Genomic DNA, 15,860 nt, shown 5'->3' on the forward strand with positions numbered 1-15,860 from the left:
CCTCACGTGTAGCCGTTGCTAGCTGCACAGGAACGTAGATATGGAGCCGCAGCTAACTAGCATGTACGAATACTACGTATTGCGAGTTAAGTCTTTTTTAGACACTGGTTAGACACTGGTTGTTAGATACAGCCCCTTTGCAGTGTGAATAGGCTGTAGAGGCGAGCTACACCCGTAGTGGCGACACTTCATGAACGCGAAAACCCGGAGCGTGTTCACCACGCTTCGTTTTAGGCTTTCCTTGTTTGATTTCACGCTGGACACCACTCACTGCAAACTACCACCCACGCGTTGCGCTCAAGATGGCAAATCGCGCAGCTCGAAGGAAAGCGCCACAACCCAGGGCTATCCTCTCTTTTTTTCAAACCTCTCCCATTACCAATTGCCCCTCCAGCAAATCAGCTCAATCCCAACCCTGACGCGTCGAGTTTACCCCCAGAGCCAAGTACTCTGTCCACGGACAAGCGTGCTTCGATTCATTTCGAAGATCATACTGTGCAACAGAAACATTATATAGTTTTGATATATCACGAATAGGTATTACATAAAAAGTAAGCTACTCAAAAGCCGGTGCAACAGAAACATGCCGCACGCGACCAACTACAACCAGCGGCCACGTACAGCACCGCCACCGAGAAACACCGCCGGGATCTGTCCACGGACATTGCTGACCATCTATATATTAAACGACTCATTCACCGGCAACGGATCAAAACTGTGCATAGAAAAGCCCACTGATTGTTATACGGTGTACACCAGAGTTCACAGCCTTATATTAATAGCAGAGGAGTAGCATGCCGAGACTATGGCATATATTGGTTCATTGTGAGATATCATGAAGTAATGGGAAAGATCGCACTGCTAGGTTTTTGGGTCCAGTACTATGCTCCTTGAAGATGGCTTGGTATTCAGAGCCACACTGGGGCGTCACTTCCTAATGGTTTTGGCATGGTTTCCCATCCAACCTCTACACCCGCTATCTTCGCCGCATGTCGAATGGCGCTTAGCTCTCCAAATCCAGTTTGCCTCGTTTCCAAATACTCCCGGACATTCTTGAGGTCATTTAAGTTTTTTCTCTCAAACCCAGTCTTCCCATCGTATTGCCCTAGTGACCTAAGATACTTCATCACTCCACTCAATGACACCTTGATCTCATATGCTCCGCCCTCCGTCGCCCGTTTGTACAGTGCCGCGATGATCCCAGTCGCTAGGAGATAGCCCGAACCATGATCGAGCGCTTGACATGGTAGCACGCGGACTGCTTCATTAGCGCCAAAGCGCTGTGCATCTGCGACGTTAATACCTGAGCATGTTTGGACGAGAGAGTCAAAACCACGATTTTGAGACCAGGGACCGTCCGGTCCGTATGCATTCAAGCTTGCTACGATCAAATTTGGGTTTGCTTCGATGAGCTCTTCTGCCGAGAGGCCTTGTGCGGCGAGACTCCCAGGGCGGTAGCTTTGTATGAAGACATCCGCTGTACGAAGTAGCTCAAGTAGTTTAGCTTTATCATTGGGTTTTTTGATATCGAGCTGTACCGTGCGTTTGCCTCGCGAGAGATCAATGTCGAGGTCCGGAAGATTCGGTAGTGTAGGTGATGTGATCCAGATGACATCTGCCCCGTGCACTGCAAGTGTCTTACCAGCAACTGGGGCTGCAACAACTCGACTCATTTCGACTACGCGGATGCCTCTGAGACACTTGTCGTTTTTACTTGATCTCGGGGGTGGTGGCAGATAGGGATTCGTTCCTCTGGTCTGATTTAGCAGGATGGGAAAGTCGGCGATCGCTTTAGCTTGAGGAAGTGCATCCCATTCATTGAAGGAACGTAGCGCAGTAATGACAGCACCATTGTTGAATGCTTTAGTCTCAAGGTCAATAGACCTCTGCCTAATCATCGTACTTGCAACATCTTCCCTTGAAGACTCACTACCCAAGCCGAGGATATTCAGAGCAGTCTCTCGATGGTTCGGGAATGCGTCATGCATTCTTACATACCCGTCAGCTGTCCTATGCAAACCACCAATTGTCCCCCATGACGCAGGTGCAGACTTGCCATTGAGCACGTAGAGGCGCTCCGATATGAACTCGACGGAAGCATGCTCAGCTGGAACAGTGACCTTCGATACGGGGGACTTATGACGAATGGACCAGAAGAGGGCGGCTGCAAGCGCCGAGAGTGCAATTGTCGATTGTGCAATGTGGTCAACTTTAAAAGAAGAGGGGTAGCATTCTGCGTCGAGAGGAAGGTCGAGAGACTCCAATGCTTCTTCTGGAAGACCAAGTGTTCTCCATATGTAGGCAACGGAGTCGAATGGTGCGAAAGATGATCGATTCATTGGGGTCTTCCTGAAGTCAAATGACTAGAGTATGTATTCCAAATACTGGCTGCGTGGATGAGATAGCTGCTTAGAGATTGACGTTTCCACGAAATTATGCATCTGGAGTATAATCGAACAATATAACAGGACTACAGAGGAGACACAGAGTCGGGTTGACGCGAAGATACTACCCGACGGTAGCCGAACCGTTTTGTTATGTAAGCAACTACCGGTACAAGGTTGTTCGCGCGGACATCGGGATCTCCAACGTTTCCTTTCTAAGACCTCACGATAAGGCCCGCCAACAGGTTGACGTAGGCTTCGAGTACCAACCCATTCCCGGATTTTTGTGTAATTATGGGAAGTCCGGTGGGGTACAGGGTGTTTGGACGTCGGCTCGCACCCCTGTAGTTTTCACTCCAACCAGAGGGCATCAATGGTCTGTTCTTAAAGCTCTGATTTGCCCTTCAAATAAGGATGTAGGCCGACATTCAAACACCCGGTAGACCGAGAGCCCGGTATTCGACATCCCGATTCACCGAGTCTCGAACTGACCTCAGCCTCGTGTGAATCACAACCAGATCGCATACGGCTGGAAAAAAAGATAATCTTGTTTAAGAAGCGCCTACACCCTAGGACTACCTGTTTATTACACACTGAAAGTCATTTATCATGTCACACGTTCTAAGCATCATCGTTTTAGGGGTCGTCGCTACTGTGTTTCTCGTACGTCACGCCACCTCTTCTTTAGATACTCTACTATAGCTCAACTAGGGCGCAGGCGCTCTCTTAGATACTCTACTTGCTTCGACACCAAGATATTCCATGAAATATCGTTACTGATAATATAGCAGGTATTCTGCAAGGTAGTCTACAATATCTATTTCCACCCTCTCCGCCATTACCCAGGATCAAAGCTGTGGGCAGCCACACGATTGACTTGGGCAAGCGCCATGCAATCCGGGCATTACCACCATAAGTTGCATGAACTACACACCAAGTACGGTCCTATCGTACGTATTGCTCCTAATGAGTTATCTTTTGTCAGCCCGGACGCCTGGAAGGACATATACGGCAACCGCAACATTCCAAAAAACAACGTTTGGACCAGCCAAGAAGAAGAGCATCATCCGATTAGCATTGTGAGTACGGATGAAGCTACGCATCTGCGTAATCGAAGAGCTTTGACTGGAGCGTTTACGGAGCATGCAATCGCTGAGCATGCATATATTCTGGAAGACCTCGTTGGACTCATGGTCCAGAAATTTGGCGAGGCGGTAGCGCACGGCCAGGGCTGCGCAGTGCTCGACACTTCGAATTGGCTGAACTTCTTGACCTTCGACATTTCCGGTGCTTTTGCTTTTGGTGAGTCGTTCCATAGCGTAGCCAACGGTCGCGCACATCCGTGGGTGGAGATCAGTTGTAACTTCGGCAAGGGCGTCGGACTCATGGCATCAATCAACTTCTTCCACCCTCTAAACAAATTAATGAAGCTTGCAATGCCAAAGAATGTCATGGAGAAGATGAAATACCATAAGAGACTTGTGCACGAGAGCCTCATGCAACGACTCGCAATGGAGAATAAAACGAAGGCGCTAGACTACGTTGGGTCAGTTATGGCATATAATGAAGAGAAGGGCGAAGTCAAGATCCCCAAAGAGGAGATTGAGGCGAATTTGAATATCCTCATCTTTACAGGGAGTGAGACGACCAGCACTGCAATGGCTGCGATAATCCACCAGCTCCTTAACAGCCCAGCAGTTTTGGAAAGGGCTCAGAAAGAGATCCGCTCTACCTTCGATAACGAAGACCAGATCACCGTCTCTAGCACTGCGAAGCTGGATTACCTCTCCGCTGTCATTCTGGAAGGGATGAGGATGAGTCCGCCTGCTGCCGTTGGTCCACCTCGAGTCGTGGAAAGAGAAGGAGAGATGATCTCAGGCCAATATGTACCTCGTGGAGTAAGCGCTTCTAACATACTAACTATGGCTTCCGTACGCATCTGCTAACTTTGTTGTGAAGACGTTGGTCGCAGTAAACCAATATCCCACCTTCCGCTCAGCCTCCAACTTCACGCATCCAGACTCCTTTATACCCGAACGCTTCTTACCCAAGTCACCGTTTTCATCCGATCGACTCGACGCATTCGAACCCTTCCTACTAGGCCGACATAAGTGCATTGGCCAGAGACTAGCATGGGCGGTGCTACGTCTTACGCTATCGAAAATCCTATTCACTTTTGATACAAAGGCGGTGGAGGAGCGGGGTGAATTCAGCGATCAGAAGATTTACATTTTCTGGGAGAAGAAGCCTTTGATGGTCGAGCTTCGGCTGAGTGGCAGTTAACTTGGAATGACTGGGTATAGGATTGGGTAGGTAAGCATTGCGTCTACTATTGTTAGATCGTGTGGAATCTACTGAGAAGTTGTCTTGTACAAACATAACTTCTAAGTGTAGGGCTGTTGCACCCCTTTCTCACTAGTTAGTTCTACTTCCTTTACCTTTACTTTTGACTGTTGGTATCTATCAATTCACCTATTGTCGTAAACCAATAGAGAGCTTTGCAACCTTATCTGGACGGGTCACCCTCGTATCGCGATATAATTATTCCGGTTTACTGCTAGCATTACACATAAGTGTTGAACTGGAGTTGTTATCATGGCTTGGAACGGCAGGTGACATCGATTGCGCTGAATTTTGAACGTCAAAACTACGTGAGTACATACGGTTCAGTGCATTCAACTCCACGGACACCATGTGTTCTTCACTAACTTACATAAGAATCAATGACTATCCCGCAGTCACGGGCAGCGAAGACTTTGATTGTAGCACCTCTAATACAACAAACTCCACTCATCGAAACAAAAAAAGGCCTGTGTCAAGTGTATTATATCAGTGAAAAGATTTCTGATGAGTGGGGGCCGTACTGATTTTGAAGGCAACGCATCAAATGAGCTGTGTTTCGCAATGACATCTCACCTTAATACACCCGAGTGTCTCTTGATGATTTGTAAACTATACTGAAAGAGCAGGCTCTTCGTCAGCTTTCTCTACACAGTTTGCCTACCACTTACAGAATCCCACCTCCATAGCACATTTTAGCGAATCTTCACGTCATATAGGATTATATCTGTGAGGAAAAACCAGGAAGCGCTCTGAGGCATCTCTTACGATCTCTTAACGCTTTAAATGTCGTTGTTGTATCGTGCATTGTGAATAGGAAGTAGTACGCGTCGCGAATCGCCTGCAAGGCTACGGGGTGCAAGCTGAGTAACGTTTGCAATCGCGCCAATCATCTCCGCTATCTTGTATCATGAACCGCGGAGCTTTTAGAACTGAGCCTGGCTGATAAAAAAAAATCGATTCCCCAGGTGCATGCCCAAGATCGTTGTCTCCGCAAGCAAATCCCTGTCAGCGACTGCGAATCCTTTGAATGGTGGCAAGTTCACCCCTGCCCCCCACCCCCTAGCACCAGCATGCGGCCGCCTTACTCTAAACCATCCCTGCTACTGCATCTCACAATCAGGCTGGTCACCACCGAAGCTCTTAGCCTGACAACCGTGCTGTAAGCCCGCTGACAAGGTTGCTGCCCGGCGGGCCCTTGACCCAATCAAGGTATCTCCCTAGCCTGCTAATCCTAGCGTAGTAAGACGCTAGCCTGTTCGGTCAGCTGTCGTCTTGCATGAGGATTGCGACGGTGAGAAACAATGATCGGGACATGAGAGGTAGCGACGCAGTTGTCCAGGAGCGGCAGGGATAACGGATGGGGATTTGGCAAATATAAAACCGCCCCTAAAATCACTGGATGGTTCAGCCTCTCTTTCCTGGCATTCATCGTCCGGATCTTCAACAGATCATTCGCCTTTGTATTACCTCTTACGTTCCGTCTATCTCAGCTTTTGCTTAGAGCCACCTCCAAAAGCTCCAGAGATGTCGTCTCAGACTATGAGTACCCATAATACACAGCTTTCGAACAAAGCTAGCCAATCCAACTCCCCATTACCGTAAGACACGTCTGTGCTATGCTCTATAACATCATCTTATACTTCTTAGTAGCTCGAGCACTGCTACCCACCTGTATGCAGAAGCGTTGGCAGAACAGAACGCCCACCCAAATGCAGTGGACTATCAGTGGGCAATAGAAGAAGAGCGGAGAATCGCACGACTCGAAAGAGCGGCGAGAGAACTTGGCTTCGAACTACCTTCACGGTGTTTTGGGAGATAATGAATACGGCATCTTATCAAGGTATCTTCTCCTTAATAGCTCCAACAATACTATTTAAGCCCGCCAATCTCTCCTCTCTCGTCGCCCCCAGATACAAGCTCGCAACAGGCCATGCATGAATCCCGCCTTGATCCACCCAAGTGTCCACCTCCTTGCCTGTGCTCTTTAGCAGCCCTACTAATTCCATCGTCTCTGATGCCAGTACCTCGTCACTGCCATACAAAAAGTACCAGCCCTTTACCGGACTGGCGTCGGCCCACTTCTTAACGTCTTTGCAATAGCCCGGGGAGACGAGGGGGTCGTTGGCTGCGACTTTGGAGCCGATATATTGGCGGCCGTAGAGTTCAAGGGAGGATCTATTTAGGTAGTCGGAGGCGGTATCGCGGTTGTTTCGGGACACAATCGTTACCCACGGGCTGATCATGATGGCTAATCCCGGTCTCTGGTGTCGAAGTTCGGTATGACCCGTCATGTACAGTAGGAAGCTCAAGATCAGGGTCGCGCCAGCGGAGTCGCCGCCTACAACAATGCGGGTAGATGACTGAGCCAAGGAGAGGACATACTCGTAGCCTGCAAGTGTTTCTTGAAGTTGAGTTGGGTATGTTGCGTCTGGAACTAAGGTGTATTCCAGCGAGAAGAGGGCTGGGTTGCGGTATCCAGCGTCATGTAAAAGTGAAACCCAAGCAAGTAGAAATTCCATGTAGAAGAAACTGCCGCCCATGGAGAAGCCCCCACCATGGCAGTAATATACGATGATGTCTGGTTGTTCTTGCTGGTTGTAAACAATCCAGACACCTCGGAAGTTAGGTCTCTTGATCTCGGTCCACCGTATAGGACTCGTGACGATTCCGTGCCGTAGCATCCGGAATCGTAGGAACGGCAATGAGACAGCTTTTGAGAAGAAAACACGCCCAAGGAAGGCAGGCATATTGGCAAAGGCATAGCGTACAAAGCGAATGACGACGTCCTGGAATGGTGTTGCTTTCTTGACGAATGGCGTGCGGTGCTCATGTGGCACGAAGAATCTTTCTCGGATGAATTGGTAGGGTATGACCAAGGCTTTGCGACTATGAATAAGTGTATTGAGACGCAAGGATGAAAAGCTTACCTAGATGTGGTATCGCTGGAACAAGCCATGTAAGTATTGGTAGTAGGCCAATCTGTATCAATAGTTGCGGTGCGAGGAAGACCAGGAAAGCGATGCAATCCAAATGAGAAATTTGGCTAAGAATCATATTGATCAACGCAACACGAAAGACAGATGCGATAGGCGCAGTACCTCAAGCCATGGGACTATTGAGCTTCTGACCGACGACGATGACAAGGACAGGTTTGGCCAGGAGGGTTTAGCGCTCAATTGACCTGCTGCGAGGTACTAGCAAGGCAATGGAGAGGTATGGGAGCGTTTAAAGAGAGGATGATATATACTCGGGATGTCTTCGCGACGTATTGCAGGGGGTGAATGCAGTCCTGTGAGCGGGCACGTGATCCGGCTCCCCCCGAGCACGGACCCTCACGGAACTTTTCTGGAAGTCGCGACGCCGACCTCAGTTGCCTGCTCTTCTGTCTGTCGCAAACACCAAGGCGCATCTGCAACAAGTACTCGATTGCTTGCGCTTCTGTCGAACGCGTGGCTTACCTGCAGTTTTTTCATAGCCTCTTCTCTTCTAAACCTTCTTTAATGGACTAGCAACCCCGCCGAGGCTGGTCTTACGCGGTTGCCTCACCCGTTCTCGCGAGCTTGCAGAGGCGCAAAATGTCCAACCCCGCAGCAGACCCGAAGTCTGCGCCGCTTGCCGACGACTTGAGGGGCTTTGCCATGTACGCCTCGCATGGTTATATTCGCTTTAGCAATGCTAATAGGCGCAGTTCTCTCCCGGCCACCGTATTCCCCAAGAATTTCTTCTGCGCCCTCTGCAGCCAGCTTGCCGTCGACGCATGGAAGCTGCTCTGCTGTAACAAGGTCATCTGCTCATCATGTGAGTGCATGAAAACCGCCTGTCCTTAAAAGAGCAGATGCTGATGCTATTCACAGGCCAAGCGAATCTTCAATTCCCCACGACATGTCCATCATGCGACCACTCCCCGCTCGAGGCCGACTCGTGCGCGCCGAATAAGGCCCTCCGCAACACGATGCGAGTATGGCTGGAGAAGCGGAAGAAGAAGGAGGAAGCTAAGGCTGCGGCACAAGTAACAACTCCACCAGTGGAGGGGACACCGGCCGCGCCCGAGGTGCAGCCTGCCGGCCCGGTGGCAGACAAGCCTGTCGAGAGCGTAGATGAGGTTTCAACGACAGAGCCTGTTCCTGTTGAACATAGTTCTATCGCTGTGGACAGTGCTGCAGTTGTTACAGAGCGTGCAGTTTCTGCCTCAGCACCACCGAACGATGTAGGCTTGCAGTTCCCCGCTTTTTCCTCCCACATAGGCAAATTGGAGTCCTGCAAGCAGGAGGCAGGAGACGGACGTGCACGTCTTAGAAGAATGAACACGATCAACGTCGCACGTGCTAGTGACTTTGGAGCGCATCTCATCTCGTGTTACACTGTTGCTAATCCTGTCCAGGACATAATCTCTCCTCAAGTTGATTCTGAGCGACGTGGCAGCAATGCATCGCAGAGCGTGGCTAAGAGCATAGAGCCGTCAGCGACAGGTGGTTCTATCGATGAACACACTGCGAACGGAGCAAATGGCGGTATGATGGGTAGCAACCCCATGGCAAATGGCGTGCAAGGCCAGATGGGCTTCGGGTTTCCTAACCAGGCTGGCTTTAATAATGGCATGGGCTGGAATGGCATGAACCAGATGAATGGCATGCCCAACATGATGGCCAACGGCAACTGGAACGGTATGAATCCCATGGGCATGTCACCTTGTTGGCATTTTATACAAAATTTTGAGCTAATGCGCTACTAGATTTCAATAATATGAACGGCATGTCCACCGGCATGTACGGCAACTTCGGTGGAAATATGGGCATGAGCATGAACGACATGTCTGCCATGAACATGATGAATTACAGTGGTGGCTATGGCAATGGGTGGAATGGAATGGGCGGTGGCTATGGAAACTTCAACGGGCACAACCAGATGGGTGGCTATAATCAATCTGGAGCATATCCCGAGATGATGAACCAATTCCCCAAGAATAATTTCCCAAACCAGAACCAGAATCGTTTCCATGCCAATCAAGGAGGAGCATATCCTCAGCGAAACAATAGGAATGGCAGTCAAGGAGGCTTTGGTCCTGGTGTTCAGAACGCGAACAGCCCTCCTGGAAGCCGCAGTGGTCCCGCGCACAACGTACGTCAACTTCATCATCATATTCCGCCGAGACCGTCTCCTTCGGTCGGCAATATTTCGAGTCTAGCAACTGACAAGTGTCTTTCCAAACAGCGTGACGGCCAGTCGCCTGACGGAACCGCTAACACTGCTCCTGAGGTCAAGGCCGAGGGTGAGCAGACGAAGACATCCGCAGAGTCCACTGAGGAAGGTAAGTATCTTATTGATGGTGCGTCGGACTCCGTCGACCCGCAAGCTACGCAGGAGGCTTCGGCTAGTGGTACCGGTGAAAATTCCAATGAAGCTACTACCCAGGCAGGAGTCGACTTGAATGAGACCACGCAGGATGGTGGTCTGAAGAAGATTCAGACTGTCGACTCAGTTGATACGGATTTGGAGGGCTACGACCAGTCGATGATGGGTAATGGCATGCAATCCAATATGCCGTATCCTCAAGGCATGATAAACCATTTTGCCAACCAGCCAATGAACGCATCTTTCGATCCCAGCATGAGCATGAACATGAACATGGGATTTGATCGGAACAACAACTTTGGTCCACGTGGCGGCTTCAACAATGGAGCATATGGGGTTGCTAGGGTCCTGACAGGCCAACCCACTGAACCTATTGGCGTAGGCGTCGCCGGTGCACCAACAGGACCGCGAGCGATGCGGGAAGGCCGACCTAACACTGGCTTTTCAAGTCGGGTGAACAGTGGACGGTATAACCCACCACCCAAGAGTGTTACACCTGCTCAGGATGCTGCGCCGCCTCCCGGTAGTCCACAGCGGAGGGTTCGTTCGTAGGTTCATCCACGACTATTCGATTATTGGATTAACTGATATCTCTGCAGACGATCTCCACAGCGGGACGAAAGCCTACGTGTCAAAGAGAGGTCACCGACACGCTCACGGTCTCGATCGAAATCACGTGGAGGGGAAGACGACAGGGACGAACGTCGAGAGCGATCACAGTCACCAGATCGCGAGTCACGACGCGAAGGTCGTGACCGGTCGCCTACACCACAGGCTGATGATGATTACGAGCGTCGAAAAGAGCGACGGCATCACCGCTCATCTCGCCACGGCGACCGCGATGAAGACTTTGATGATCGTCACCGGGATGATAGGGCGAGTCGAGGTGACCGGACGCGAACTGCATCCGTGGAGTCGAAATATCGCAGTGGCCGTCGTGAGAAGGAAAAGCACCGATCATCACGCTCGCATCGAGACCGCAGCAAAGAGCATCGCCGTCGCCACCGCTCACGTTCTCCTGCAGAAGACAAGTACGAGGATGAAGAAGCCCAAACGAACGGCGAGAAGGACTCAGACGGCAGCTCTCGTCGCAAACATAGGAGCGGCGACAAAGACAAACACCGCGAGCGATCACGAGACCGAGACCGTGAGCGAGATCGAAAAGACCGCAAGGAGCGCGACCGCGAGTACGAATATGAGCGATCAAGAGACAAAGACCGCGATCGCAAACGCCGTCGCGACCGCGAAGCAGACGACGATGAACGCGAGCATGACGACGACAAATACCGCTCCTCCCGCCGCAGCCGCAAAGACCGGGACCGCGAGCGAGACCGGGACCGCGATCATGACGATCGTGAGCGCAAGGAGAAGAAGTCCCAGCTAGACAAAGAGGATGATATCGTAGGCCAAATGATGAAGAAGCGACCCGTTTCACCACCTCTCAATGCACCTACAGGTCCCTCGGCGAACGGCTTTTCTATCAAGGGTCGAAGTAAGAACGTCGTTATGCCGCCGCCGTCTCAACCTCCTACCGGCCCACGGGCGCTTCAGCCGCCCAAGGGCCCAGCCGCGGACCGCAACAAGGAGCGCAGCGATTCTCTTTCCCATCGACGCAAGTCTAGTGTCTCCTCCATTCCTAGCGGGCCAAGTACACCCGCCGCATTGTCCGTCCAAGATCACTATGCCGCAGAACGGGAGAGGAATGCCCGGGAGCGAGACAGCCGCGATAAAGTTGACAAAAGTAATCGTGATGTTCTCACAAAGAGTGTACACTCACGAGCCCACTCTTCATCGCGCCCTTCACTGGCCTCCAAGCGAAGTCGGGACGATATTGAAGACACTGAAGGTAACGAGGTTCCACGCAGCGAAATACCTCGGGGTCCTAAGGCCGACGTGAAGGCGCCCACAGGCCCCGCAAGTCACCGGGACAAGCGGCGCAAGAGCGGTGCGATAGGTGACGATAACATTGCGAATCTCTTCACTGCCGGGCTGCGGAAGAATGCAAAAGCTAGACGGGGTGGTGTGAGAACGGAGGGTGAGGTAGACAGGGAGATGGAGCGTGTGGAGCGGGAGCGGGAGCGGGAAAGAAGATAGGATGTCTTTCTTTCAAGGTGAAAAAGGGTATATGTAATGGCTAAGCGGAAGGCGACAGTGGATGGCATTTTGATCATTTGCATATGCTTGGACATGAATACGGGGCGGATCTTTGGGTGATCTCTACTTCTTGTAATATATCCTTCCACCGATAGGCACCTGTACCTAGCCTAGGCGTAGGCCTAATGAGATATATTTCCAGGGTTCACAGCTTACTTTGGTGCCTAGTTGAGTTCAACGTTCCATTTCGAATTGTAACATTGCTCATTACATCTTTGAATAGAATTTATCGTACTTTGGTCTGCCATGGCGCCGAAGTGGAAAGATAGGCGTCCAACATGAATGCATGCTGGTATTCGCGTCTCAAGGCAACTATCGCCTGTGGTTGACAAATTCCCTAGTCTCCCCACCCAACCTTGACGCAACAACTGTAGCCTCCCTGATCGCTTTCGCCACTGATCCCCTCACCCCATCTTCCTCCAAGCTCATCAGACCGCCAATTGTACAACCTCCAGGCGTGCTAACCTTATCCTTCAGCACAGCCGGGTGCTCTCCATTCAACACCAACCCCGTTGTCCCTCGCATCGTCTGCGCAGCCATGATCTGCGCTTCCGCCCTGGGCAGTCCCATGGCAACAGCACCATCCGCCGCAGCCTCCAGAATGAGGGCGAAGAAAGCAGGACCAGACCCGCACAGCGCGGTGGAGATGTCCATTAAAGCGGGTGGAAGTGACACAACACGGCCAATGGAGCTGAAAACGAAAGAAACGAGCGCATGTTGCGAGTCCGTGAGCGGTGGATCCGAGGTTTGGATGACGGACATGGATTCGCGGACGAAGGAAGCTGTATTGGGCATTACACGCACGACTCGGCATGGATTATCTGCTTTGTCTACGCCCGATGGGTAGAGGAAGGCTTCAATCTGCTGCTGTGTCACGCCTGCCAGTATCGACACCAAAACCTTGCCCTTCAGCGCCTCGAGCATGCCCTCTTCACCCAATATTGTCTTATAGCCATGGGGTTTGCAAGATAATAGGATGATGTCTGCTTGTTGGACACCCGTGAGGTTCTGGTTTGTGAGGGTTTGTAGCGGGAAGTTGTAGTGGCCGAGTGCTTTGCGGACGTTTTCTTCCGCAGGCTTCCACTGATCACAAGCGATGAAGCTGGAGAGGTTGGGCGTGTCTTTGGAGGCAGACGAGGGATCGAGGGTTGCTTGTGTTTTTGCGCTGGCGAGCGAGGACATTACGCCGCCCATGATGGCTATACCCATGGTACCTGGTGGCTGTTAGTGGAGAAGACAGGTAGAAGAGGAGGCGCGGAGGTTGTTGAAGCTTCATTGCCATGATGAAGTAGACAGAATGTGTATGCGACTGATACTTCAGACTAAACAGCCACTGGATGATTTTCCAGCTTCCATGAGACCTCATTGCGTGGGGATGGGCGGGGCAGTTTAAGAAGGGTATGAGAATCACAACGTACCAGAACCGAGGACGGTCAATGTTAGACTCTTAGATTCTTGTGTGTTCGCCATTCTGTCTGCTGGTTTCTGTATATTCGTTTGCAAGGTGTTGTGTGAATGCGAACGAAGTGATTATACCAACACCTCGGAGCGAAGTCGGTGGGGTTTAGTGACCCAAATAAAAGTTGAAGCACGGGCCACTGCCGACGATATGCGCTCCCCTCAAAGCTCATTACTACTGACATAGAACACGCCAAATCCCTGCCCTTCTCCCAATAGGGCGCACCCGCCTTCTATCAACATCCGAATTCTATACCGAAGCTACGCGCGACCAACGTCTGTCTCCACTATGGCCGACCCCTTCGAAGTACGCCAACGCTTCACAACGCTCCTCTCCCACCTCTCCGCGTCGCACACGTCGCTGCAAAAAGCCGCCCTCTATGCGCTCAAGAACCGCGAGATGGATGAGGACCTGCACTCCTGCATCTTGGAACAACTCGAGCGCACAAACATGAACACGCGCGCAAATATCATGTTCTTTATCGAGTGCTTGTGTGAGATGGCTGTCAAGGAAAATGGCGGAGGGGATGGGAGCGCCATGGGCTATGTGAGGATGTTGCAGCGAGACATTCTGGCTGTGGTCGAGTGCGTTGTTGGCGAGGAGGGGGCGAATGTTAGAGTGGTTCGGAAAGTGCTACACACGCTGCAAGCGCTGGGGATACTGCTTCCTGAGACGGTGTCTGAGCTCGATGCCGTGCTCAAATCCCGCGAAGTCGAACACCCCTTTACCACGGACACGTCGCCTGCCCATCGTTCCAATACCCGCAATGGTAGTGCCAAAATGGATAAGCGGCAGGTCGAACATAGGATTGAAGAAGATCGGGAGAGGCACAAGAGACTGAGGGAAAGTATTTGGGCTATTCCGGGTGACGATGAAAAGGAGATGGAGAGGCTCTGGGCAGAGGCGAGCGATATTGGGGAGGACGACTTTGTAGTGGGGAAAGAAGATCGGGAAGAGAGGAGGCAGGCTGTTGCGTTTGGTTGACAGCGGCAAAGGAATTACTCCCGGGAATTGTTTAAACATAGCAAGGCGTTGGCGTTAGGGTAGAGAGATACCACGGGTAGGCAAAAGCGCCCGATCATTGTAGTGTAGTCGTATAGTGTACGCGTATAAAATACACCCAAGAATTTTGACCAATGTCACGAATATCTGTACACGCTACATGCAATGCTATGATACAGTGTTCTCTTACAGCTGGATCGTTCACGCCATCTCCCAGCTGCGTGCCTCCCCTCTCTTCTATCCCTCCACAGTACTGTCCGAGAGGTACTGCCTACTCCATAACAACCGTAGCTCCCAGCGCCTTAAGCGTCTCCACAATCTTTTCTGCTTCCTCCTTAGGGACCCCCTCCTTCATCGTCTTTGGCGCGCTTTCCACAAACTTCTTGCTATCCACCAGACTCAATCCTAACATGGATTTGATCTCCTTGATGACCTTTGGCTTTGCGCCGGCGTCGAATTTCTCGAGCTTCAGGTTGAAGAGCGTCTTTTCTTGGGCGGCGGGTGCAGCCTCCTCTTCCTCAACGGGTGCGGCCGCTGCTGGGCCGGAGCCTGCTGGACCCGCGGCGAATCCACCCATGGGCATGTCAGGGATGTTCAAGCGCGTCTGTAGAGATCTTGTTAGAATGGGAGCTAGTGTACACCTTCAATGGCATGTGCAGTATGCTGGGATGCATTCAAGAGCGCATATTGCCCCGAGAGGAATGAGTGGGGATTCGAGAGTGTCGAAAAGTATGCAGAGCTATTTTACTCGCAAACAAAGCAATATAGTTGTTCAGCTGCGGGTGCCTCCCAGTGCAAGCACCGGTGGCCCTTATATCGGGCCCCGGTATAGAATGTTGTCGTACCTTCAGCGTTGAGACTAGGTCTGCCGTCTCCAAAAGGGTCAATTGACTGATCTGATCCACGATTGTCGCAATCTTCGGGTTCGTAGGAGCTGTCGTAGCGTCGCCTGATGCCCATCTCCGCTGTATCCTTTGCTGTGTTGCTCCCATTGTCGGTCGTACGAAAGTTGTGGACTTTGCATTGCAGACGCAACGCCTCAAGGCGCGAGATACCGGGGCTGACATTGTGTTGGAGGGCGATGGGCGATTCGAATGATGGAGGTGCTGGTTGGTCGTGCCTTCCATCTTGAGATTTTGCGGGCGGCTTTCGATGAATTCGGTTAG

At 51.4% G+C, this 15,860-nt stretch overlaps 7 protein-coding genes across 7 annotated transcripts; 3 read left to right on the forward strand and 4 right to left on the reverse strand.

Annotated features, from left to right (window-relative positions):
- Positions 1-766: 766 nt before the first annotated feature.
- Positions 767-2,458, reverse strand: K460DRAFT_363604 (CoA-transferase family III). The gene has a single exon (XM_040932848.1). It carries the CDS (start codon positions 2,337-2,339, stop codon positions 909-911), a length of 1,431 nt encoding a protein of 476 aa, XP_040790098.1. The 5' UTR covers positions 2,340-2,458; the 3' UTR covers positions 767-908.
- Positions 2,459-2,685: 227 nt separating this feature from the next.
- Positions 2,686-4,889, forward strand: K460DRAFT_332639 (benzoate 4-monooxygenase cytochrome-like protein P450). The gene is made up of 3 exons (XM_040930849.1): positions 2,686-3,047; positions 3,176-4,282; positions 4,344-4,889. Exons 1-3 carry the CDS (start codon positions 2,994-2,996, stop codon positions 4,665-4,667), a joined length of 1,485 nt encoding a protein of 494 aa, XP_040790099.1. The 5' UTR covers positions 2,686-2,993; the 3' UTR covers positions 4,668-4,889.
- Positions 4,890-6,479: 1,590 nt separating this feature from the next.
- Positions 6,480-7,984, reverse strand: K460DRAFT_332642 (alpha/beta-hydrolase). Its single transcript, XM_040930850.1, has 2 exons — positions 7,655-7,984; positions 6,480-7,605 (listed from the first exon to the last, which is right to left on the reverse strand). The coding sequence occupies exons 1-2, from the start codon at positions 7,779-7,781 to the stop codon at positions 6,563-6,565; spliced, it is 1,170 nt and encodes a 389-aa protein (XP_040790100.1). The 5' UTR covers positions 7,782-7,984; the 3' UTR covers positions 6,480-6,562.
- Positions 7,985-8,117: 133 nt separating this feature from the next.
- Positions 8,118-12,382, forward strand: K460DRAFT_392874 (uncharacterized protein). Its single transcript, XM_040935910.1, has 5 exons — positions 8,118-8,367; positions 8,416-8,525; positions 8,582-9,391; positions 9,460-10,627; positions 10,679-12,382. The coding sequence occupies exons 1-5, from the start codon at positions 8,303-8,305 to the stop codon at positions 12,171-12,173; spliced, it is 3,648 nt and encodes a 1,215-aa protein (XP_040790101.1). The 5' UTR covers positions 8,118-8,302; the 3' UTR covers positions 12,174-12,382.
- On the reverse strand, positions 12,067-13,770 carry K460DRAFT_383911 (pyrroline-5-carboxylate reductase). Its single transcript, XM_040935473.1, has 2 exons — positions 13,652-13,770; positions 12,067-13,447 (listed from the first exon to the last, which is right to left on the reverse strand). Exons 1-2 carry the CDS (start codon positions 13,701-13,703, stop codon positions 12,546-12,548), a joined length of 954 nt encoding a protein of 317 aa, XP_040790102.1. The 5' UTR covers positions 13,704-13,770; the 3' UTR covers positions 12,067-12,545.
- Positions 13,771-13,894: 124 nt separating this feature from the next.
- Positions 13,895-15,040, forward strand: K460DRAFT_363609 (uncharacterized protein). Its single transcript, XM_040932849.1, has one exon. It carries the CDS (start codon positions 13,981-13,983, stop codon positions 14,674-14,676), a length of 696 nt encoding a protein of 231 aa, XP_040790103.1. The 5' UTR covers positions 13,895-13,980; the 3' UTR covers positions 14,677-15,040.
- On the reverse strand, positions 14,773-15,803 carry K460DRAFT_363611 (54S ribosomal protein L12, mitochondrial precursor). The gene is made up of 2 exons (XM_040932850.1): positions 15,540-15,803; positions 14,773-15,298 (listed from the first exon to the last, which is right to left on the reverse strand). Exons 1-2 carry the CDS (start codon positions 15,759-15,761, stop codon positions 14,966-14,968), a joined length of 555 nt encoding a protein of 184 aa, XP_040790104.1. The 5' UTR covers positions 15,762-15,803; the 3' UTR covers positions 14,773-14,965.
- Between the last annotated feature and the right edge of the window lie 57 nt (positions 15,804-15,860).

This window comes from Cucurbitaria berberidis (genome assembly GCF_010015615.1).
Source record: "Cucurbitaria berberidis CBS 394.84 unplaced genomic scaffold K460scaffold_2, whole genome shotgun sequence".
NCBI classification, from domain to species: domain Eukaryota; kingdom Fungi; phylum Ascomycota; class Dothideomycetes; order Pleosporales; family Cucurbitariaceae; genus Cucurbitaria; species Cucurbitaria berberidis.